At 37.3% G+C, this 25,653-nt stretch overlaps 1 protein-coding gene and 1 long non-coding RNA gene across 2 annotated transcripts in view; both read right to left on the bottom strand.

Moving 5' to 3' along the window:
• Positions 1-7,643: 7,643 nt before the first annotated feature.
• LOC145593588 (uncharacterized) lies at positions 7,644-8,181 on the bottom strand. The gene is made up of 3 exons (XR_014102775.1): positions 8,097-8,181; positions 7,932-8,004; positions 7,644-7,852 (listed from the first exon to the last, which is right to left on the bottom strand). It is a non-coding gene; the product is annotated as an uncharacterized LOC145593588 (long non-coding RNA).
• Positions 8,182-15,600: 7,419 nt separating this feature from the next.
• The window catches only part of LOC145593571 (uncharacterized), a 28,082-nt gene continuing 18,029 nt past the window's right edge, over positions 15,601-25,653 (bottom strand). The window contains exons 11-16 of the mRNA XM_081649840.1: positions 25,340-25,405; positions 24,746-24,839; positions 20,096-20,208; positions 19,029-19,099; positions 17,903-18,050; positions 15,601-16,349 (exon numbers count right to left, since the gene is read on the bottom strand). Of these exons, the coding sequence (XP_081505966.1) occupies positions 15,969-16,349; positions 17,903-18,050; positions 19,029-19,099; positions 20,096-20,208; positions 24,746-24,839; positions 25,340-25,405 (873 nt within the window). The 3' untranslated portion in view covers positions 15,601-15,968. The remainder of the gene's footprint in view (positions 16,350-17,902; positions 18,051-19,028; positions 19,100-20,095; positions 20,209-24,745; positions 24,840-25,339; positions 25,406-25,653) is intronic.

Consider the following 25,653-nt stretch of genomic DNA (forward strand, 5'->3'; position numbering starts at 1 on the left):
ATTGTGTTGTTTTGGTGATATGTGTTGTAGGTTGGTCCATTTGGAGAAGATAGTGAGGATGAGGATGATGTATATGTTTATGATGAGGGGGTTGAGAGTGGGGATGGATTTACAGAAGGAGATGAGGAGGAGGATGAAATGGGAGAAGGAGATGATGGAGAAAATAAGGGGTCAGATTATGAGGAAGTACAAGGTGAAAACGATGTTGATGGTGAAGGGGCAGAGGCAGGAGGTTCTTCATTCATAACACCAAAGAAGGGCAGGGAAATGGTGCAAACTGTGTTTGGTGTGGAAGAGGAAATACCACCCCCAACTTTGGGCATGGTAGTTGGTAGTTGGGATGAGTTAGATACTTGTCTCTGGAGCTATGGTAGGCAAAAGGGGTTTGGCATAGTTAGGGCTGCTTCTGGATGGGTGAAGGTGAAGAAGGAATTGGGTAGTGGAAAGTGTTGTAAGGAGCGGAGGAATGCTAAGTGGACCTGTGATTGCTATGGAAGACCTTCTAGGAAGCGTAAAGTTGATCCACTAAAAGAAGGCTTGATTCAAGATGAGGAGACAGTTACACATAGGAAAACCAAAAAGTGTGGGTGTCCTGTGGAGTTGTATGCTAGTGTTAATGCAGAAGGGAATTGGGTTGTTCGTAGGCTAAACTTGGAGCACACTGGCCACATAGTTACATCGGGAAAGTCCAAGGATGTTTCTATGTATCCGAAGCACGATTTGGTTACCAAACATAATCACTTGGTGAGACAGGTGGTTTCGGCGAAGCAGTCGAGGGTGAAGGTTTCCCAGATGTACGGTTGTTTTGCTAGGGAGCTGAATGGGGTGGATGAGATGACATTTACTCAAAAAGGCTTGACGAATGCGGTGGCTGAGGAGCAGAAGAAGAGGCTTGACCTTACTGAGGGTGATGCAAATGGGATGATTGAGTACTTCAACAAAATGAGTGCAGATAATCAAAATTTTTTCCATCTTTGTAGGTTTGGGAAGGATGGTTCGTTACAAGATGTAGTATGGGTTGATGCGAGGAGTAGAGCTGCGTATGAGGAGTTTGGCGATGTTGTTTGTTTTGATAGTACGTACTTGACTAACAAATTCCATTTGCCCTTTGCTGTATTTCTTGGTGTGAACCACCACAGACAGAGTATATTGTTTGGATGTGCATTGATCTCTCGAGAGACTGCGGAAACGTATGAGTGGGTGATGAGGACATGGCTGCATTGTATGGGTGGTAAAGCCCCTTCATCGATTCTAACGGATCAAGATCCGGCAATTAGGAAAGCTGTGCATTGTACTATGACTGAAACGTGCCATAGGTGGTGCATATGGCACATCCTTCAGAAATTTGGCAAGTATGTGAAGCATGATGATTATGAAGTTGTAACGGATGACTTTGATAGCCTCATATACGGTAGTTTAGATGCTGAAGAATTTGAAGCTCAATGGTGTGATGCAATTGAGCATTACGAACTACAGGACAACACTTGGCTAGAGGGTTAGTTTATTCCACTTGATGGTTTATAATTTATTTTTTTGAGTGAAGTTTTTATTTTTATATGAAATTGTGGGGTGTTTGTATTTGATGATCTGGTTATTTTAGTCATAGGTGCCTGTTTTTGTTGTTGTGGTACTGTGATTTATGGTTTGGATGTTGTAAATGTATGAGCAGTTGTAATATAAGCATTTTGCAGGTTGTTGTAAATGTATGTACCACTGGGTATTTGTTGCAGGTAGTTGTTCCAATGGTATTTTATTTGTACCACTGTTAAAATTTGTGTAGCACTGTAATTAGTGGCAGTGTCTGTATGTGTGTAAGGTACTAAGGTGTTTGTCTTGAAGTTGTTTATGGTGGAAATAACTAATAGTTGTTGTTATTTTGAATAGGGCTTTATGAGGAAAGAGTTATGTGGATTCTTGCGTATTTGAAACACTTATTTTGGGCCGGGATGAAAACGACACAACGTTCTGAGAGTTTCAATCATTTCTTCAAAGGGTATGTTGACAGTAATACAACGTTGTCTGAGTTTGTGATTCGGTACTGCGATGCTATGCAAGTAAGGGCCGAGGCCGAAAGAATGGCAGACTCGAACACACAGCGGTATGTCAGGCGTTTAGTGACTGATTTCCCAGCCGAGGTGTTGTTTCAAAAGTGCTACACGGATGCAAAATTCAAAGAAGTTCAGGGACAGTGTAAGAAGATGTTGTATGTTCGTTGCCTAGATCAATTTGAAATTGGTTCTAATGAAATTGAGTTTGTTATTGAAGACCGTGTTTGGATCAAGCCTAAAAATGCAAAGGAGTCCGTGACAAAGATTCGTAGATGCTACCGTGTTGTTTATAATAGTAGTACGTATGAAGTTGCATGTGACTGTAAACACTTTGAGTGTCACGGAATCATTTGTCGACATATGATTCTTGTGTATGACCTTAGTGGAGTAAGTGTTTTTCCTGAGAGGTATATACTTCGTCGTTGGAGGAAGGATGTACAACGGAAACACACGCGAGTGAAAGTTGCTTACCATGATCCATTGAAAACTGATGAAGTTAGAATTTATCACAATCTTATGGGGATGTATGAACCGATTTGCTCTAAGGCTTCCACTTGTAAGGAGGCAATGCAGGCTGTGACAGAGATGTTGCAGCTCATGGATCTCAGAGTGGAGGAAGTTCTAGCAATGGTTGCAAAAAGGGAGGTTACACCAGGGAATGAGAATGGTCCTGGTGAGGATGAACGTGTACATGGAGTTGTCCACACGCCTTCTTCTGTGGCACAGAAAAAAGTGGTTGATGGGACAGACACACCATTCAAAGTGGCATCGGGAATACGTAACAACACCACTCCAGTTAGTGGATTCCAAGGAAGCTACGAAGTATCTGCGCAGGGAGGATTAAGGATCCACCCTTGCCTAAGAAGAAGGCACATCGTACTACGAATGTTAGATATCCATCGTGCACTGAGAAGAAAGGAAAAGAAAGGGCTGCTAATAAGGCGAAAAATGATGCCAGGAAGCAAGCTGCTCAGACCCCAACTAGCATATCATTAGGAACAAGTGAGTATATTCGATCCGTTGGAGGAATACAAATGAGGGATTTGGATGGTTCGTTAGGATACTTTACTACGGTTAGGGGAGGACACTCTGGTGGAGTTTTTGCTTCTCTCCTTGGTCTCACTCCTGGTACTTCTGGATCGTATCACAATTAATCTATTCTTTTCAAATTATTTATAAGGTGTATTAAATTAATCTATTCTTTGCGGTTTTCTGTGACAGTGGTACAATTTCATCCAGTGTACTTGAGCACAGCGGTACACTTTTCACTACTATTCTATATGAATGGTAGCAATTTATACAAAAAACCACTAAGAAAGATAATATGAATGAGTTGAGTAATATGATTAAACACAACAATGTTTAGACAAAAGCAAAACATAAACAGAAACACATGAACTTCAACACCAACAATGCCATAGTTAAACATAAAATAAGATCTAGTTGTCTTAGATTATTTAACAATACCAGCATGTGTGTGTCCCTGTACAGCAACTGTTGGCCCTTGTTCAGAAGCATCACCAAATTCTGCACCCCTCTCAGAATTTGCCACCTTGGTGACTCTCTTCCTAGCCCCCGACCTCCTCAGAGGAGTTTTGTTCACGGTTTCCCTTTGAGCGATGTTGCTCTTGTTGCTCTCTTCCTTTTGTTTCTGAATGTTGTCAATGGCCATATAAACATCATTCAACTGAACCTGCAGGCTATTGCATATCACCTTATAGTCGTTTAACTGCTCTGTGAACAACTTCTCCTTCAACTGAAGGAATTCTAACTCTGAGTATTTCGGTGTGTCTGAGTCTGACTGTAGCATTGGCTGTTTTCCCTTGTTTTCTTTCACCATTTTTTGGAATTAAAGAAAGGAAAACTTATGAAAAGGGAGAATAAGAAGACAGAGAAAGTACTTGGACAACGATTTGGTAATGGAAGACAAATAAATATAGTGGGAGGAGGAAGTTATTTGACCATTGCATGAGATCATACACGACCCTTGAACGAGTAACTGCCCCTTTTAGTTATTTGATATGATATCAACTCTGATATGATACATATTAAAACTGTATATTAAAACTGTAATAGTACATTTAGAACCAACCTATTTGTTCATATTGTACCAATTGGTACAATTTCATCTTGTCTAGGATTCCAAAGTTAAGAGTAAAGGTTGTAATGATGTCGAGGGTACCACTAACACTATTAGGGTACCATTAACGGCAAAGTGGTACAAATTTTCCTTATTAACTGTGTAGCTGACAGTACAGCGGCATGATCTTGCATTAAGTGGTACATATTACCTTGCCTAATATGTCATTGAGAAACCAACCTTCAACAAAGCACAACAATTAATGACAACTTTTAATATTAGATACATTTAGTTAATGTGAACTACATGTATGTATCAATGACATGGTGTATCACCTCACCTCCATTCTCAACATTTATACCTTAGCAATTAGTAATGGGGTCACGGTATGCAACATTATATCTTATGTATATAGGTTATTGTTTTGAGTTAGGTAATTTCAGTACAATATGCATAAGTATGTGTAGGCAACATTTATAACAGTTCTTGCGGCCAAGTGTGCGCGTTATATTCGTGAAGTCAAGTACACCTACTAATCATTCATGCTACGTGCTATGTGTCTTCGATATTGCATGTAGATACGTAATTAATGCAAACACACAATTAATTAACCTCCATTTAGTATTCGTTATGTGTTTCCCCAATCTATTGGTACATTTAGAACCAACCTATTTGTTCATATTGTACCAATTGGTACAATTTCATATTGTCTAAGATTCCAAAGTTAAAAGTAAAGGTTGTGATGATGTCGAGGGTACCACTAACACTATTAGGGTACCATTAACGTCAAAGTGGTACACATTTTCCTTATTAACTGTGTAGTTGACAGTACAGCGGCATGATCTTGCATTAAGTGGTACATATTACCTTGCCTAATATGTCATTGAGAAACCTTCAACAAAGCACAACAATTAATGACAACTTTTGATATTAGATACATTTAGTTAATGTGAACTACATGTATGTATCAATGACATGTTGTATCACCTCACCTCCATTCTCAACATTTATACCTTAGCAATTAGTAATGGGGTCACGGTATGCAACATTATATCTTATGTATATAGGTTATTGTTTTGAGTTAGGTGGTTTGAGTACAATATGCATAAGTGATATGTGTCCTCCCCATCCATTTTACTTGTAACATAAGAAATATGTCTATCTGTTGTCGGTGTTTGAGACAATTAGTTATTGGTTGGTTGGTTGGTTGGTTCATATTTTTATGTTTTGAACACCTTATGAAATTGGAACTTCCACGACTACTTGTTCTTCACACTAACCTAATGAACCTAATCACAATTAGAGGAAGAGTGCCGTAGTGGTACCTTTTAATGTAATATTTGTATCATTGTACAAAAGTGTACAAATATTGAGTACCATTACACGTATCATTAAACCATTCATTGCCATCAGACCTTACCATTATTCAAAATTACAGGTGGTACATATATTGTGCCATTGGTATAAAAGTGTGTTTGTTTTGACAAGACATGTCTGCGCTCATACGCTGTAGCCTGCACGGTAAAAAGTAAAAAACTCCCTCCAATACTCCCTCCCTCATTTGAAACTTCAAACCCTCATTTGTAGACCCCTTCCCTCCCAAACTCTCCTCCAAATGAGTCTGATTACTACAATGGCCAGAGTGACCAACCATCAGATCGTACCCCACCCGGATCAACCGATCATGTACTTTCAAAAACTACAAAGGAAAACCAATGAAATTAACATTAATTTAGTAAACTACGTCAATAACTCCGAAACGAACCACCCTGCCAGGAACTTGAGAGCCCTACTGCTTCAATCAATGTGCTCCCCAACTGATTTCATGGTAACCGAAGGTGGGGGCACTGTACTTGATCATCTTCCTCTCCTAGAGGATTTGGTTGGATGTTACAATGAGGGGGCTGTTGTGGTGATTTTCTGGATGATACAAGCTTTCTATACATCTCCTTCTGCGGAAACGATCCCAACCAAACTGGCTCAAGCAATTGACTTGCAGCCCATTCTGAACTTCGACTTGGCCCCAATCTATGCCTTCCCTTTGAATTGGCGCCATATCTTCGTTGGGTCGTACACAGATACGCTCCACCTAATGAGGATTGAAAATGCCAATACCCACATCAGGCTGCAAGTGGCTGGATGCACAATAACACCGAAAGTTCACCAGATTCTTCCTATACGTAAACGCTACCACCGTGTCAGCTATAGAGGAGATTATTTGGTAACAACACTTGCCCATGGTGTTGTCCAATGAGGGTCGATGGTTATTTGTTGGAATGCCAGAGGTTGCACAAGGCGATCGTTTGTTGGTAATTTCACTGCTCTGCATCACATTTTTACGCCCATCATTATAATCGTTTTGGAAGCCCGTGTAGGAAGCCACTTTGCAAAGAATTGGCTTCTCCGAGATCTGTCAAGTGAATATGAAATCGAGACGTCTGGTCCAGACGGAAACCCAGGAGGGGTGTTGTTGTTTTGGAAGCCAAATGATATTTTTGGCAATTTCTCGTACAAGTCAAACAGCCCCAATGGAATGATCTTGGATGCCGTTTTCCAGGTAACAACATGGTAAAAAACAATCTTATTTTTTCAATCACATTTGCTATGTTGTTGTTAATAGTCCGTTTTTGTATTTCCAATTGAAGGCAAGGGTCCCTCCAAATTTCAATGCAAACTACATCCCCTATCAGCCCCAGTTGAACAATGATCCAGACAGCTCAGACGAGGCAGGCACCTTCTACTTCAACGCGGGATTGGGATTCGATGGATCAGTCCACCACATTGGCTTCGGGAAGGATCTTTGATGTTAATGATGGTGTGCAGGATGGATGTTAAACTTATTTTCAGTTGTAGTTGAATGGTTGTACACTTAATTTCCAGTTCAATATGGATTTTAATGATGCTAGTGTTTACTGCATTGCAATGCTATTGTGTCAAGGTTCACTTCAATTATTCACTTAAAATTTCTAAGTACCACAGAATTATTCATGAGTGGTACATTAAAAAAGCATAAAAATGTACCAATGAGGGCATCAAAATGCATAACAAAGTACTACTAGGGGGGAATAATGTTCAGTGGTACATCAAAATGCATAACAAAGTACTACTAGGGGTAATAATGTTCAGTGGTACATCTATAATACTAAGAAATGTACTACTAGGAGGAATAATGTTCAGTTGTACATCTATAGTGCTAAGAAATGTACGACTAGGAGGAATAATGTTCAGTTGTACATCTATAGTGCTAAGAAATGTACTACTAGGAGGAATAATGTTCAGTTGTACATCTATAATGCTAAGATATGTACTACTACGGGGATCTAATATGAACAAGTCACATGATGAACATGGATTTTTATGTACTGCTGCATGCAAAGATATGCACTGCTGCACCACAAATGGTTCAAAATGTGGTGTCTGAAATGTACCTAACTAACATAATTGCTTGTACATTACAACCAAAACAAGTCCCAAAAACACAGACTAAACCAAATTACCATCCAAGTTCCCCAACACTTCCAGACTGATTTGTAACCAAAAACCGCAGTCTCCACAGACAACTCAGTTCATTTCATAAACCAAAAAAGAAAAAGAAAAAAACTTAATGCTTTCTCTCTGTCTTCCGCAACGTGGGGACTATTTCTTCAATTTTGTCCTTCAGCTCATTAGCATCACATTGCAGATCATCCAGAAAAAGGTTCGCTCTTGCAGCATTTATCTTGCCCTACAAAATAGGACCACTTAGGAAAAAAAAACAACCACAAATAGCTATGAGTAAGTTCGAAAAAAATTAAGGTACTTACCAACCCAAACTTTGTGGTGAACCTGCTTGCACAAAACTTGATGCAACCAAGCATCAATACACCACAATACGCCCTGCACGAATCAAAAGGAAATTCAATACATCAACTGCCTGCACTCTCTCAGCACTTTAATCAAAATTAATCTAATAATCTGTAGATACTCACGCATCAGAAGGTTCCATGATCTGAACAATGTTTTTGCTCCAATCATCAATCTGACCAGTCTTCCACTTTGGATCCATTAGCTGGAAGAGAGCATCAGCCCCTCCAATCTGCATGCAAAAACATAAGCTGTAACAAGCCAAACAAGGTGAAAGGATCCTTGTACACTGAGTCAATCTTCTTGCCACAAACCAGAAGTTTAATCTTATCAGCATGTTCGGTGAAAGGATCCTTGTACACTGAGTCAATAACCCACGTCTTTTTCGCCTTCACCTCCAGAGCAAAGCACCACCAATGTGCAGCTTCTGGATTGTCCTTCGGTACTTCTAACACCGGAATAAAAACCTGCAGAGATCAAAAACAGTTCAACACACTAAATTACTTGATATAAATCACAACTAAATTATCAAACAGGGAAAACACAACCACTAAAAGAATCTACTAACCGTTTTAATCTGATTGAGAGGATAGCTCAGACAAAGTTTGCAGTACTTACTAGCCGCATACGCTTCCTTCCCCTCATTCAACAACACCCGATTCCGCAAACAAAACGAGATGTCAATTTCCACATTCATATCCTCTAAACATACTTCACTCAAAAAAAATATTACTATACAGATGACTTGCTTACAGAGAATGTGGGATCAAGCAACACACGCTTGCTCCTATTCACAAATTCAGTGTTTAACCAAAGCCTGCTGTAAAGAGCACTTGCCATTCTCACATACCCATCCCCAACTCTTGCTCTTGGGTGAACTACACCAAAGCAGTCCTTCTGGTTGGCCTCCACCTTATCACACCTTATTAACACATCACCAGACCTGCAAAAGCATAATAAATAAATAAAAAAACTAAATGTGTGTAACTGGGAGCCTGTACCTCTGCAAAATATGCATACATGTACACAAACTAATATGTAAAACTAATAAGGATTTTACCAAAGCTCGTCGTTCATCTCCTTCCAACGCCGAACATACTGCAGTGCACGAGTTTCAATGGTTGTATGCTTCCTGGTTGCCCCCTTGTTATACAACCCAGATAGACCAGCTTCAGTGGGTTTCATTACCCGCTTATCTGCCGTTCCATCAGCCACCCCCTTTGAATCCCCTTCTCCCTCAGAGGAATCACCCGCAGTCTCACAACTCCCACTTGCAACATACGCAGTAGTCCCCCTTGTACCAAGTGAAGCCATAACCACCTTTGGTCCAGCCACAATTTGGTCATCGTCTTCCTTCAAATCAGAACCACCACTACGCTCCCCCCCTTCCCGCAAATTGTTGCCCTCGTTATCCCCCACCAAAAACTCAGATCCTACATCCACAAACACATCCTCAGATATCTTGCAAACTACATAATCTAACTCCACATCAAGTTCTCTTTCTGAAACAACCTGATTGTTAGTATCCACCTTATCAGAAATACCCTTATCTCCAATATTCACGACCTCTGTCAGACCCTGAATTCTAGTACCCATCTCCTTCTCTAAACCACTCTCAGTTGTAGTCCCTTGCTGCTCCGTAACTGAAACACCCTCAGTTCTAGTCCCCTGCTCCGTAACTGAAACAGCCTCACTTCTAGTCCCCTCCGTCTTCTCTTCTAAACAATCACCTACCCCCTTCCCCTGATGGTTACCAATACTTACACCTGCAACTACTTGGTGTGATGTGGAACCACCCTGCCTATAAACGCCAGCAGCATTTGCAGCACTAACAGCCTGTGCAACTAGGTCATACATACGATCAAACACATGTTGAACTTTGGTATCTATAACTGCCATCAACTGTGGACCCAGCCTATTAGCCACCTACAACAACCAAGCCAACCATGTATTTAATTATACTCTATACTCATTCAAAATCCAACACATACTCCATTAAATCAATAATACAAAATAAGGAAGGTCCATACCTCAACTGTAATCTGATGCACATCAACACCAGCTCCCACCTGCTGCACACCAACACCAGCTCCCACCTGCTGCACAGCTGCAGGACCTGCTCCCACCTCATGCACACCTGCAGGACTAGCTCCCACCTGCTGCACAGCTGCAGGACCAGCTCCCACCTGCTGCACAACTGCAGGAGCTTCAGATACTTTAGCTTTGGGAGCTTCAGCTGTTGGAGCACTAGCCCTAGATTTTGACCCCTCCCCTTGTGAAAAATCTCGAAGCACCAAAGGATGCTCCTCGCCATAAGCAATATTCAATGACTTCACAACATCAAAAACAAAAAAACAAAACAAAAAAAAATATACAAAATAAATACATGTTAAAAGAATTGACTGAGATAGAATTTATCGACTTCCGGATCAAAAACTCACCTTCATCTTACCATAGTCCCCATTGGGAAACTTGTCATCAGCAGCCGCCCTATTTATCTCTTCCTGCGTCCAAGCCCTCAACCTCGGCATCATACCCCAGGCCCTTGGAATGCGAGCCAAATGATCAAGGTAGAAAATCTACACCCAAACCAAACAAATACACTCAGTTTGCCTATTCAAAAAAACAAGTACCTTATAATATATATGTCAACAATTCATTACCAGCACAAACAATATACATCCCCCGCAACCTGCAACATAACCCCTTTCTTTGAATTTTTTCTGAAACTTCCTCACAGCATCGCACATCCATCTAAACGTCCAACTACACCAATCATAGCTTGCTGTGTCGTCATACACCATCAGTGCAGGTCTCAGGGCCACAGCCAGAAAACTTGAATTCGTCGTGGCACACAATATGTACCCCAAAGCAACAATCAAAAAACCTAACTTAAACTCACTTATCTCCTCTTCAGCCAAAGGCAACACTTTGTCTTCACTGTCAGTTTTAACCAATGAAGCGGCAGCACGAGCCAAGGATATGTTACCACCATTCTTACCATACAGCGCAATAACCCGCTGCAACAACGCTTCATATTCCTGATTGCCCTCCGTAATCGAGGACGGTACTGGATTCTTACCCTTTGGGATTCCTAGTACACATTCAAACTGCACGGGGCCAAGCGGAAACACATATCCATCTCCAAATTGAATAGAACCATCTCCTTCCACCCTTGACAACAGCCAATATGAAAATTTGCGGGGTAAGTAACTGACAGGTATACTTAACAGCCCGCCAAACCCCATTTCTTTTACCACCTTCTGCCTAGACTCATCAAACCTCTGAATAATACTTCCAAAAGCCTTCACACCATTCAAATTTGGTGCCTACATTCACCAAGTACCATATAATAAATAAAAACAACAAATAAATAAAAACAACAAATAATTAAGTACCATATAATAAATAAAAACAAACAACAAATACAAACTGCAATTCAAGACCACTAAAAATACATATAGCAAATTCTTAAACAGCATATCCCCTAAAACCATGTCATCAACTATCTCATTGCTAATAAAGTTTAGTTAAAACACTGAATAAAGTATAGTGACCTGATTCATAATCTCATTATACATGATCAATGGTAAATCAAAATTCAGGGAATGTACTAATGAGGGAAATGCTGCTGCAGGGAAATGATGAAAAGTGCTATTTTAGAACATAAGTACAACAACTTGTAGACAAATGTACTACTCCTGTACAGCTGCTGAAAAATTCAAATACTAACTGCTTACTCGAAAACTGATATACAACATATGTTTAGTTCAGAAAAGGAGTATCAAAAACACATCATTAACAATTGCTTTTCCAACAGTGTTACATGAACATGCAAAGAAATGTACTACTGCACCACAAATGGTGCTAATTTCCAAATGATCACAAAACCTTAGTATTGAGCTATATATATACACACATTGAATGCAATACCTCAAATTCACAAATCATTGTAACCATCCAATTCACCAACCACAAATGCAAACCACCAACATTTTAAAAAAAAATTAGCATCAAAAATAAAAGCTCCATACCTTTTGTGTAGTTCTTGACTGGGTTTTTACCACAACACCTTCCTCTTTCACCCTTTCACCCAACGTCTTCCTCCGGACAGGAACCTGAGACAATTTCTACCAACTTATAAACAATTTCACTTCAAATACCATACATGCACAATTTTTACAACATAACTTACATTTACCTTTGCCATCTTCCCTTTCTTTTTTCCATCTCCTCCCCGCTTTCGCTTTCCATTCTTCACACGGTCTTGCAACAACATCAAGCAAACCTCCTCCAATGAAGGTTTCTGAGAAACTGGTGGTTCTTCCTCACTATCAGATTCCCTAGTTTCATCTTCCTCACCATCACTGGAACCACCTTCTTCTTCCTCTCCATCAAAGTCATCGTCCCCATCATCATCAACAGAGACTTCCTCAGCTTCATCCTCATTTGAGGTTGTATCCTCCAACTCCTCCACTTCAAACACAGGTTCCTGATTTTTTTTCTTCCCTTTAATAGCAGCTTTACTTTTAGTTCATTGTTCATCTACTCGACTCGATGATCCTTTCGATGAAACCTACATCAAGGTTTTCAGATACTTAGTGTTGCACAACCACAAATAAATACATGTACCAATTGCATTTCTCACACAAAACTCACCATATTCTTCCTCACAATACCACCTGCAGATCCTTCACCACCTACATGCTTCCTCTTTTTCGCCATTTAACACTGCCCTTAAAACAAACAACTAAATTCAGATTCCATATCAAACAAATAAATTGAATCACATCACTTCAACCAAATTACTAACATCACTTTAAATTTAAACACGGATGATTGTATCAAACAAAGTAATAAAAAAACACATAAGTCAACTTAAATTATTTGTTAGCAATCTCTATTGTAACACATAAGGCGACCAATTGGAACCGCAATCAACTAAAATAAACAGCAAGCCTTGTAAAATCCATCACTGAATGGCCTAATCAACACAAAGGAACTTTGCATTCACCCATTATCAATCAAACTTTTCAAACACATCTACTTGACAAACTCTTAAAGATATTTTTATCAAACTCTCATACTTGTTTTGTCAAACTTCATTATATCATAATCAACCACTACATTCAAACACCCAAACACATAACCACCAATAATGACATACCAAAATCAAACAACCTAAACAATAACACATTTAACTCTGATTACATGTAAAAATATACAAATTAATTTACTTACTTCAATCATTCCTTTTCAATTATTAATTAAATCATGCAAGCACACAATAAAATTGTTACAATTACAGGGACCATCCATATAATTACACAATATCAAATCCTCGAGAGTCGAGACTAACCAAAGATCCGTATGTTCAACATGCCGCCTCCAAATAATTGAGAATCAAACAAAGAATTTGCTATATTAACCTACATCAACCCACCCCAAACAAAGCTAAATCAAACAGCCCACAGTTGCATGAACTCAGTACATTAAACTCGCAAAAAACCCTACTAATATAGTTCACTTAATCGAACTCGCATAATTCCTTACTCTACTTTCAATACATAACCAAAATTTCAACATTAACACACCGCAATAAAACGATTTTTCAATTATTTTAACATAAACCCTAAGTTATACTTCACCTTAACCCTAATTTAAGTAAAAATTCGCAATTTGATTGAAATTCTAACTAATTACCCACTCAAAATACATCTACAAACACATATAACCCTTCGTCATTCGAGTAGAGAGATTTTTGTCATACCTTTTACAAGCAACACAATTTACTTCTGAATTGGGAACTTCTTTGTCCGGAAACAACCACCCTTCGCTGCGCCGGTAAATTGAGCACCAAAACCCTGCGATCGCCCTTCGTCGGACTGGAGAAGATGAGAAGACACAGAGAGGAGTGAAGATGAAATGAAGAGATACAGAGAGAGGAGAGAGAAGAGAGAGAGGGAACACGATGAGTTGAAAACTGAGAAAATTAAATGTGACTTGCTTTGTACGATTGCCAAAAACGAGGCCCCGTTACAATTCAAAATATAACGGAGGCACGTGCAAGGCATGTGATCTTTTATTCCACCAAACATGAGTTCATTCCTCTTTTGCCCTCCTATATGCTTCCTTCACCCATAGCTGCTATGCGCCCAGACCGACTCATCTATACATAACATAGCTCTTCACATATCCTGATCAAGGTTTATGGTTAGAAAGGTTGCATGATCTTATACAAACGCCATGTTCACGTCAATTGAATTTTAATGAACTAAACTTACTTTTATTGAATTGAACTTACTTCTACTAAACAAAACTTATTACTAATGAACTAGCCTTATTTTTACAGAACTGAACTTATTGATACAGAACTGAACTTATTTTTACAGAAACTTATTCAAATAAGCCGGTGAGAAAAGGCGAAAATCCTCAAGCAACCCATAGATATCTGTTTAAGCCACACTTAAATCGCACTTGCAGAAATGGCTTGGGAAATTATGATCCAATTAGTTGGCATGTTGATTTGAATTGAAGAAAGCAAGAACAGAAGTATATGACACTAATTTGGCCAGCTTACTATGGTAGTTGGCATGAAAATAAGGTACATTGGGTTTGACCTTGTGTTACTAGACATTCATGTCACCTCAAGTATTGATGTTGGATCTTTGACACTCTGACATAAGTGGAGTCACATAGGAATTCAACTTTGTTAGGCTCAAACAAAGTTTGGAAATTTTTATAAAGTAGTCGAGTTATGAACTTGGACAAATACCTATGATATCATAACAACCTTACCTAATCACATCCACTCTTTCTTCAAAGAGTGAGGATCAAAGTGGTCCTTGATTATAAATAATTGTTTTACAGATTATTCATGTTCTGTGGTTCTTGTTTCCTTAGAGTTTTGTGTATATACATGAAATTGAAGTTCTATGAGGAAATTGCACCAGTTATCCAAGCCTCCAAGGTATGTTATCTTGTTACATTAGTTGAATATTATTAGGACTCTTAAAGCTGCTATTTTTCAAAACTCTTTAAATAGAAGCCTTAGATAATTAAAGTGCACTAATGTATTAAGTTAAATTTCTGTAGTTTAAGACTAACATTTTTTGAAGAGGTATGCGGGTCCCACACAGCCTATCCTATCACAGAAGGAAACTGTGGGTGGGAGTACTAGGGGATCTGCTCGATCCGAGTCGAGACCACGGATTGTGAGTGTAGCTCCACTAAGCTAATTTACTCAATGCACTAGTTAAAGACTAACATGACTCGTACTATGTTTGGATAACAACAGTGAAGGGAAAGGAAGGGGAAGGAAAAAGAGGGAAGGTAAAGGGAGGTGACTAGGTGAGGGGAGGGAGAAGGAGACCTTCCATTTTCCTTCCAAATCTCTCCAACAATGCCGGTTTGATTCATTAAAAGTGGAAGGAAAATGGATCCTTCCAATTCCCTCCCTGTATTAGATATCCAAACAAGGGAGGATGCATCCCTCCATTTCTCTTCTCTTCCTTTTCCTCCATTTCCCTCTATCCAAACATAGCGTCACACAAATTGAAAGTTTTGATAGGGTCAATATCCAGATCAGTCCGAAAGGAAGTAAGATCAATCAGATCACCGAAATTCAGATACCTAGAAAAAACAGTTATATTATATATTTATAAAAATTTTGATTTCCCAAACTAGAAAGTAAGAAATTTTAATCAAATAGCCTTATAGAGATACAGATTTATATCTTTCTTGCTAATGAGGTGTTATGCAAGTCCCTAGAGCATTCATCAATGAAAGGTAAATTAGTACGGAGTACATGAAATGAAGCTCGATAGCTGCATGCTTGTAAACTGGCTTTGATTACAGTATTCTAAGATCTTAAGGTAAAATTAATCACTACAGTCCCTTTTTTGGAAGGCCAAACTTGTCGACTTCATTGACACATTCATCTTGGCCTCAATAACCAGTTCGTAACAGTCGATAGTTCTCACAATATGCAAATGTTTTTAAGTGGCGACAACGGCTTGGATGGGAGAAAATGATAATCGACTTGCGTTGCTTTTTGAGAGAGAAATTAGTAACCGATGGCAAGCCATAGCTGAAGCAATAACAAATATGACGAAGGATGTCCCATAAAAGCGAAGCATCAACAACCAATCTCGCTTTGCATCATTAAGTACTTTGTTAAACACCACTTTGAGACGACGGTCTGCTATGAGTAACTTGCAGTTGGCTGAAAATGAGTTAGAAGATGTGGTTAGACAAGGATCCTTTACAATATTTCCCGCCATCCACTGGTACAGCACATCTGCAATTGCCCTACAGAATTGTTGACGGACAGCAGCAGCTTCTGGTGAAAGAAATGCCTTAAGCAATGATGTACCGTCCTGTTTAGAAGAATATATAAACAGAAAATGAATTAAAACAAAATCACGCCGTATATGTATATTCTACTCTACTATACATACTCCGTATATACTACGTATTAAACAAGTGGGGGGGAGGGGGGGAGAAAGCAAGTGGAAGAGGAGGCAAGATTATTACATTTCAAGAAATGGTCATACATCTTGAAGTAGCACCTAATGCCAGGGTGTTGAATTTCTTTTTCCAGTGTTGACCACCCACATGATATGCACGTGAGTAACGTGACCACTAAGAACACCCATTTCCACTAGACCACCAATCGACCCACCAAAGCCGCCCATCAAACTCTCCTAAATCCAACCAAAGACCTCCGAAACCAATCACCCACCACCGAAAATCCACCCTTAAACCCTTTAAACCACTAACTACCTTCATAACCATCTACCCCCAACAATCAACCGATTCAACCCCAATAAAAAAATTTAACCTAACCTTCATAAAAACCACCTTATTTACTTTGAAATAGACTTCCTCTTAAATAAACCTCAAAACCCACCAAACTATAATTAAGAGAGAGATAAACAATAAAAGAAAGCAAGAGAAGGGGGTGGGGAGAAGGAAGGTTGCTATGTTGGTGGGGGAAAGGTTAAAAGTGGTGGTGAAGAGGGAAAAGGAGGTGGTGGTACAGCCAAGGATTAAAAAAAAAAAAAAAATGAAAATTTCAATGGGAGTTAATGTCGAAAAAAGTGAGTCAAAGGTGGAAATCCAGCTAAAGGTGGTCTTTGACAAAAACAAAAAAAAATTATGATTAAGATGGCTTATTTACAACAACAACAACAACAACAACAACAACAACAGCAACAACAACAACAACAACAACAACAACAACAACAACAACAAAAAGTTGGTTTTGACAAATTTTCCACAAACTTTTTGTGAGAAGGCAACTTCAAAGCCTGAAAATGGGCCTTCCTCATCTATTTTAAACTATACCAAATCAATCGCACAACTCACATAGCTTTTCATTGCTATTGATAAACCACCCGCTTTTTCGAATATACTCCTTGAATGACAATATTGCAGTCAGATGACCTGCAAAGGATTATTCCTCAACAAATTTCCACTATGGCACCCCAAAATTGGACCTAGATGACGACTCTGGTATAAACTGTTCTTCCAGGTTATATATTCCTGCCCCATCTTTTTTTTTTTTTTTTTTTTTTTTTTTTTTTTTTTTTTTTGTGGGGGGGTGGGGGTGGGGTGTGGGGGTAACTTATCATTTTTCAAAATGCATAAAGTATCGCCTGTGTATAATTCGATATAACCAATTAAAAGGTTATTTTAAAGCTGTTTTTCCTTTCCAAAAAAAAAAAAAAAAAAAAAAAAAAAAAAAAAAAAAAAAAACTTACACTACTCAATCATAGCTTATATTGACGGTTAACTTTTCTTACTTGCATTAAAATGAAAGTAAAAAGTAAACCTATAAAAGTAATTATATGCAATTGTGCATTAAAATGAAAGTAAAAATGTAAACCTATAAAAGTAATTGTATGCAATCAAGCTTGGGGTAACTTACTGCAGTCATCAACAGCCTTCTAAGCACAGTACCCTCTTTTGACGGTAGTAGCTTTAAGACAAAAGTTGCAACGTTAAAGATATTATCATTGCTACATGAGGATCCTGATAAGCCATCATTAGCAGACTCCAAAACGGGCAAGAGTTTCCTGCCACAGTTGATGCCCCCACAGAACATTAAGTACCTCCAACAAGGCCACATGTATATCTCAGAAATTTTAAATGAATTCCACAAGAGTTATCAGTAATTAAAGAGACCCCAATTATTAAAGTAGAAAAATATCAATAGTAATAAAAAAAAAATGAAATAATATACAAGTAACAATATGTTATGTAATAATTTTACTTTGGAAGTGTGAGCCAGATGCCTAAACTTAAAACATGGATATGAGGAAATGAGCAACATCAACTGAAATAAAACAAGAACATGTGCACCAAACAAATGATAAAGTAAATTTATCAAGTGCATAAACATGAGAAGCAACTTGAGACAAAAAGTATATAAAAAGGAGAAGTAACTTGAGAGAATATTCACTCAAGTATTGTTGCCTTTAATTGGGAAATCAAAAGAGATGATCCTTTTTCTTTCGTAAAAGAATACCTCTTACAGTGGTTTGTTTGCACTAATTTAACTTGTTGCATGCTAAATGATCAACTGATAGGCAAACCCTAGATTGCTTAATAATATTCATATACAATATGGCCACACCAGAAAGTGCTTTCACACAATACAAAACGCAGAAACCTTGATAAAAAGTTTTCTGGTAATTCATATTTCAAAGCTGAAGTAGATGCATGATTCCTTATAGAAAACGTGTAAGAAGTTACTAGGTATGTTAATATCATATGAAAGTGTCCACTGAATTTAAGCAATGCTTTTAACTAACTTAAGAAACCACAAGATTGAATAACACTTCCAAAGGAGATGTTGATGTGTAGATATTTAGCATATCGCAGTTATAAATAACTTCACTAATCAAAATCTTGAATTTTCAAGTATCCTTTTTCTAATACTGATAACATTTGAGGTTACAAATAATAATTTGCATTACTTTCATCTCATCATCGCAAACATAAAAAACACAGAAAGTTAATGTCATTGTAACTTGTAAGGCAAAATGTTGTACCTGGTTGCACCTACTCTCAAGAAAAGAACAAGTCTCTTCCATTGGAATTCACGCCTTTTATTTAAGATTACCTGCAGAAAATGAATACATTGGAAATTATTGCATCAACTTAATGCAAGAGTAGGCCAGCACAAGGTTAATATTAAGAAACTTATATTTTATCTGAAAACATAAGCTAGACGAGGGCTATAAACTAGATGGGGGCGATATGCCGTAGTGAAGCAGTACATATAAGCTAATCATGGTAACTCATAGGTCAACTTTTGAAGCTGCATATGTCATATTAATGACATGATCAGATGGTTCATATTGCAAAATGGATGGGGAACAAACATGTAAACGACATGCATTAATTATAATATGGACATTTATACATTGTACAGCTCTATTTATAGCTTTTGCCAAAAGAAAATGACCTATGCCAAGACCAATTTAAGTTTTTCTCTTACTGATTCCTTTTGCACATTTGGCTTTAACCGTATAATTACACTATGCAGCAATCCTAAATTCAAAGTCACTTGTAACATGTACTTAAAGGGTCAACATCTCATGGATACCCATTTACTACCTGAAAACTGATTCAGTCACATTGTCTCTCCCTCACTGGCTTTGTAGCGATGGTATACAGAAGATTATTTGATCAAGATTAGGCTCTAAAGTCTATAATGTGATTCAAGATAAGGCGCAGTTGGAAAGTACACTTTGACATAAGTAGGGCATATTGATCACAAAGCCCTTTCATTCCAGAAAACAAACAAAATAAAACCAAATTTTTGACTGAGGAAGGACAAAAGTTTCCAAGGAAAACAAACCCCAAATTAGGTGTAAAAGCACACAAGTTTCAAGTAACAAGTTCTCAGTTTTCATCAAACTTTAAATGCAAACTAAGCTAGCTACTATGTAAGTATGAATTAAGGGAGTGTTTGTGATAAAGATTATATTCAAGCTAAATCCAGATAAGATATGTCTTATCAAAGTTCCACTATCACCTCGTAAAGTGAAAGTTCAAGATGTAGTTACTGTAGTATGAATCCAATCAATAGCATTTTAGATAAATATACACTTACTGAATGCAGAATTCTCCTCGAAGCCTCAGAATTATCAGTTAGCAATTTGCGTACAACATACGGGTAAGCTGCTTCAAAAGTCTTGAATTTATCATTTGCAGCAATAGCTAAACCTAAGATACAACATATACGATCTTAATATTGAAATTAAATAAGGTATACTACAGTTAACAGCATGTAAGACTAAAACTAACACCCAATACATTTACTACCTTTATTTTTGTACCATCCCCTGAATTTCATCTTGTTAAAATCATCAGATTGCTTATGCTACGACTGGAAAGACTGATCCAATTTGCAGTCATTATTTTATATTAGATACAAAAGGCATGTATATGAAAATGATTTCTGCATGCACTATTGTATCTTTAGAATTCATAGCAAAGTTTCTATTTACAAAAATCACGTCCCCAGAAGTTATCAATATTTGGCAGTAATTTCATATTAGACACAAAAGGCATTCTTTCGGATTCATAGCAAAGTTTCTAATGCATTTCACAACATCCCCAGAAGTTTTTTTCATAATGTACCCCTAAAGTTTTCAAAACTAACCATTTACCACAACGTTTACAAAAAAATCACAATGTATCCAGAAGAATTTAACAGGACCCCATGACACTCCATTCGAAATAATCAAAATCAGGGTATAATGTAAATAAATAAATAAACCAAAAGGACCACACATTATGATTGGCTCAACTCACCATTCCATATGTTGTGTGTTTAATACACCACTCGTTTTCTAACGGGTGGCAAAGATAAACAAAGTAAAACAAATTGTAAAATCTATCAAATTTAATACAATCTTTTGGCTGTCCACTGAAAACAAGTCAAGCTTTGTTTCATATCATAATAATACAATCTTAATGGCTTATCTGTTTGTAGCAGGATGAAAAGTAATTGGGTAAAATAAATAATTTTCTTTTAAAAACAAACCTCCACCCCATTCCCACTTACCACCACCAAGCCCCACCTCCCAACCACCAAGATTGCCCATATAACTGCCCCACTAACCTTAAATTAAAACATAGTCATTCTAAACAACCATAACAAACCAAAAAAACCACCCTCTAATCCTGAAATGGAAACCCTCCCACCTTGGGAAATAGACCCTAGCACCACAACTCCATCAAGATCTCAAGTCCAACACCTTAACCACCAAGCCGCCTCACTTTCTTTGCACACCCTCACTCTGCCACCACAACCAGTAAACAAGCTGGTTCACCAACTTCTATCTTCTCTCTCGTCTCTTGAAAAGCTCCTTCCTTTTCTAAGCTGGTTCACCAGCTTTTCATGTTCTACTGTTATTACTGAATTGATTATTTAATTTCTAATAAAGAAATTAATGATTGTTAAACAATAACCCTCTTGCAATTATGTCCATAAGTAGTTATTCTGTTTTGATTTTGTGGTTTGCATAATAAAATTATATAAATAAATAAACAACTAGTGCTCTTCGCCATATATGGCATTGAGGCTTAACTATAAGCTTGAACTAAAGAGGATAGTCAGTTTGACGGGAAAGATAGCTGGGACGTTATTCTGGGTAATGCCAAAGTGGATTCGCAAGTAGGAGAAACAAAGGGATAAAGAGTTGGGGATGATGTTTAGAGGAGGGGTAGCTAGTTGGCTGCAAGCTATGGCATTGGAGGGAGGAGAGAGCAAAGGGAGATGGAGAAGAGAAATAGAGATTTTAAAAATTTTAAGAATAATGAATCAATGTTTTCAGAGTTAAATAGTACCCAAAAAATGGTCAAAATATTGAGACCTGTAAATTAGTGACATGTGTCACACGTAACCTATTTATTAAATAAGTTACAAACCAGTAATGTTTCATTTTGACGAATGCCCCCTAAATGTTACATTATTCTAAGATAATTCAACAATTGACTAATTTTTTACAGATGGCCAAAAGGTTGTATTATTTTGACAATTTTTTTTACAAGTTTTGTGCTTATGGAAAGCAAGAATGCAATGGGACCCCTATCCCTACCTTATATAAAGTAGAAAATAACTCTTAGGAATAGTGTGCTACCAACTATACCCTTAAAAATATGTTTAAAAATATGTATAAAAATGTATATTTACTTTTTTACCCTCATTAATATGTTCACTATCATTAATATATTTAATGTTTTTTTCTCATTAAACATATATCATCAATTAATTCAATTTTTTTTTTTTTAATATTAAAATTCTAAAGCTTTGTACTTCATATTTTAGTATTATTATCTAAAAAGAAAAAAAAAAAAAAAATGTATGTACGAAGAGACTGTTTATTTTTACTCCTTCGCGGTTGCTCTTCTTGTTTAAAATCTGATTGTCGTTCTTTAATTGCAACTATTGTTAAAATTTATTAGCTTTTGAAGTTTGATGGCACATAAACATACAACGTGTTATGGAATTTGAATGGGATTCATATTAAATAGTTATATTTGAGCAAATGTTATCAAGAGGTATAAAAGAACTTAAAAATCTTAAAATTAAGAGAAATCAATAAAAGGAGGAAAAAAGCGGTATTAATTATGGAGAGAATTTAATAGGAATTATTCAACTAAGTGGTTGTTACTTTAGTTTTAGATATAAATATTTAATAGTCGTAGTCACATAGAACATTAAAGAACTTACATTAAACATTTCACATATTAATACTACGTGTAACCAAAGCTCACGAGCAAAAAATTCATTTGAAGAAAAATATGCTAGATATATTATACTAAATATTATTAAAACATGCAAATCAATTAAGAGTTCTAAATTAACAGTCGTCACTTAAGATATGAAATGAGGCAAATCAAATATATATTATTTAATAATAATTTTGAAATAACACTATCAAACTTTAGAGGATTCTATAAAGGTAGTTTTGTAATCAATATGTAGCCACTTCTTCACCCGACTTTCGTCGGTAGCTTGGAAACCCCTCCTAGGAGAGGACCGATGATCAGCCAACTATGGGACCGACTCTCGACTAGGAAGTACCGACAGCTCTTACCTTACAGCAGACGAAGTCGAGCATACATTTAAAAAATAATTGTTATCTAAAATGTCACCAAATAGTCACATAAACCAAATAGTATGTATTAAAACTACCAGATCTACCACCCAAACCAAAGGTGTAAATACACGACAATACATTTGTAAAGGATTTTGAATTACCACACCCAAGCCCTTAATAAATTTTTCCTATAACATACTTTCATTATAGTTAATGTATTTATTATTTGATAATAGTAATTTTTAACTCTCTATTTCACACACACACACACACACACACACACACAAACACAAAAAAACTCAGCTTTAGAAATAAGCTTAACGTATGTCATGGCTGCTTTCAAGAATATTTGTAATATTAATACCAATAGTGTCTGTAAAAGGAATAACCATGATATGATGGTGATATAACGTAGCTAATATTTATATATAAATATGACAAGGTGCCAAGAGAGGTACTTTGGTGGGCAATGTTGAAGAAAGGTATCCCACGAAGGTACGTGGACCTAGTTAAGGATATGTATCGGGATGTGTCAACAAATGTGAGGACATGTGGTGGGTTAACAAAAGATTTTCCTATTACAATCAGATTGCATCAAGGATCTGCATTAAGCCCTTTTCTTTTTGCAACGGTTCTAGATGAAGTAACTAGAACAATTCAAGATGAGGTTCCATGGTATATGTTGTTCGCGGATGATATTGTTTTGGTGGATGATTCCAAGGGTAGGGTTAATGCCAAGTTGGAGCAATGGAGGCAAAGGCTGGTGTTCCATGGTATATGTTGTTCGCCGATGATATTGTTTTGGTGGATGATTCTAAAGATGGGGTTAATGCCAAGTTGGAGCAATGGAGGTAAAGGCTGGAATCTAGAAGGTTTAAGTTAAGACGGAGTAAGACTGAATATTTGGTATGTCGTTTTGGCACATAGAGGGGGACAAGTAACGAAGTAATGAGTTTGGATGGAAAGGATTTGACCATGAGTGAATGTTTTAAGTATCTTGGGTCGATCATCCAGAAGAATGGTGACATTGATCAAGACGTGGCCACAGCCACGGCCACGGCCACGGTAGTGTTATGCGACCAAAGCATTCCCTTACAGTCGAAGGGAAAATTTTACGGGACCGCCATAAGACCAGTGTTGCTCTATGGTACAAAATGTTGAGCTTCTAAAGAAAGAACATATTAAAAATATGGAGGTTACGAAAATGCGCATGTTGAGGTGGATGTGTGGATATATTTTAAGAGACAGAATCAGAAATGAGGTTATTCGCAAGAAAGTAGGTGTGACAGGCATTGCAGATAAACTAAGGGAAAATTGCCTACGCCAGTTTGGACATGTAAGAGACGGAGACTCGAGGGTACACAAGTGCGAATAGTGGAAGAGTGGGACCATGGAGGGATTAAATGAGGGAGAGGGAGACCAAAAATGACTTGGTTGGAAGGAGTTAGTAAGGATATGAAGTGCATGGATTTACATGAGGATGAATCTTTGGATCGTAAGGGATGGAGGAGAAAGATTTATGTTGATGACTACACGGAATAATCAAATTTGGTTCATATTAGCCGACCCCACTTGCGAGATTAAGGCTTTGATTGATTGATTGATTGATTGAAACACCAAGTAATGTGAAAATGATATGATGACAGTATTACCTTCCAGTGAAGCCAGAGAGCGAAGCAAAAGTGTATAGTATGTTGGCATTCGAAAGTTGTACTTGAAGGCCACAGACCAAATATTTCCAAGGACCTTTACAAAAAAAAGCAGAACAAAATATGAATGAAAAATTATGGGATAAAAATGTAATTAATATTTTAGGCCAAAATAGATCAAACTGAATTTAATTTTCTTTGGGGGTCAAAAATTCTTGGGATACATTTGGATATGTAACTCACATGGATTTCCTACAGGAAACACTAATAACTTAAAACTAAGCCCTTGAAACTGTTTCACAAAAAAAAGAAAAAGAAAAATGTTATGCATTTCTTGTTTACACCACAATTCCACCCTTAACAGTGGGTTTATGCAGCTTATTATTTTCACCTTCATGTTCACATTCTTCCTGAAGCCCAGAAGTAGCATTTGCACAACAAAAAAAGATAATTCAAAGAATGGTGCGAAAAGCCATTCAATATTGTCTTTGATAAAATTGACTACAGATAGAAACATACTCAAGAACAACAAAAGCTTAATTAATCTAAAGAGTAATAGTGCATAACACATTATATATTTATATCAAAATACCTTACCTTACTAAACTTGACATCAGGTATACCATCAATGAATTCTACCTCTCCTAGAGTATTTTCCAGTTCCTGCACATTCAAAATAAAGTTATGTTTAAAACAAAATAAGCAAATTATTCTTCATTTACAGTATTAGATGAAAGCCAATGAGTTTTTCAGTCTTTCATTGAGTGAACAAATATCCTAATTTCTAGCCATTAGAATATATTCTCCAAGGTAATGACCTAATCATCTAAAGTATGAAGTGATTTCCTGATTCCTATGCACCTAAAGATCATTATATTACAAGTTTACAACCTCAAACATAATCTGATGAA

This window comes from Chenopodium album, chromosome 19 (assembly GCF_948465745.1).
Source record: "Chenopodium album chromosome 19, dcCheAlbu1.1, whole genome shotgun sequence".
In the NCBI taxonomy this organism is placed as follows: domain Eukaryota; kingdom Viridiplantae; phylum Streptophyta; class Magnoliopsida; order Caryophyllales; family Amaranthaceae; genus Chenopodium; species Chenopodium album.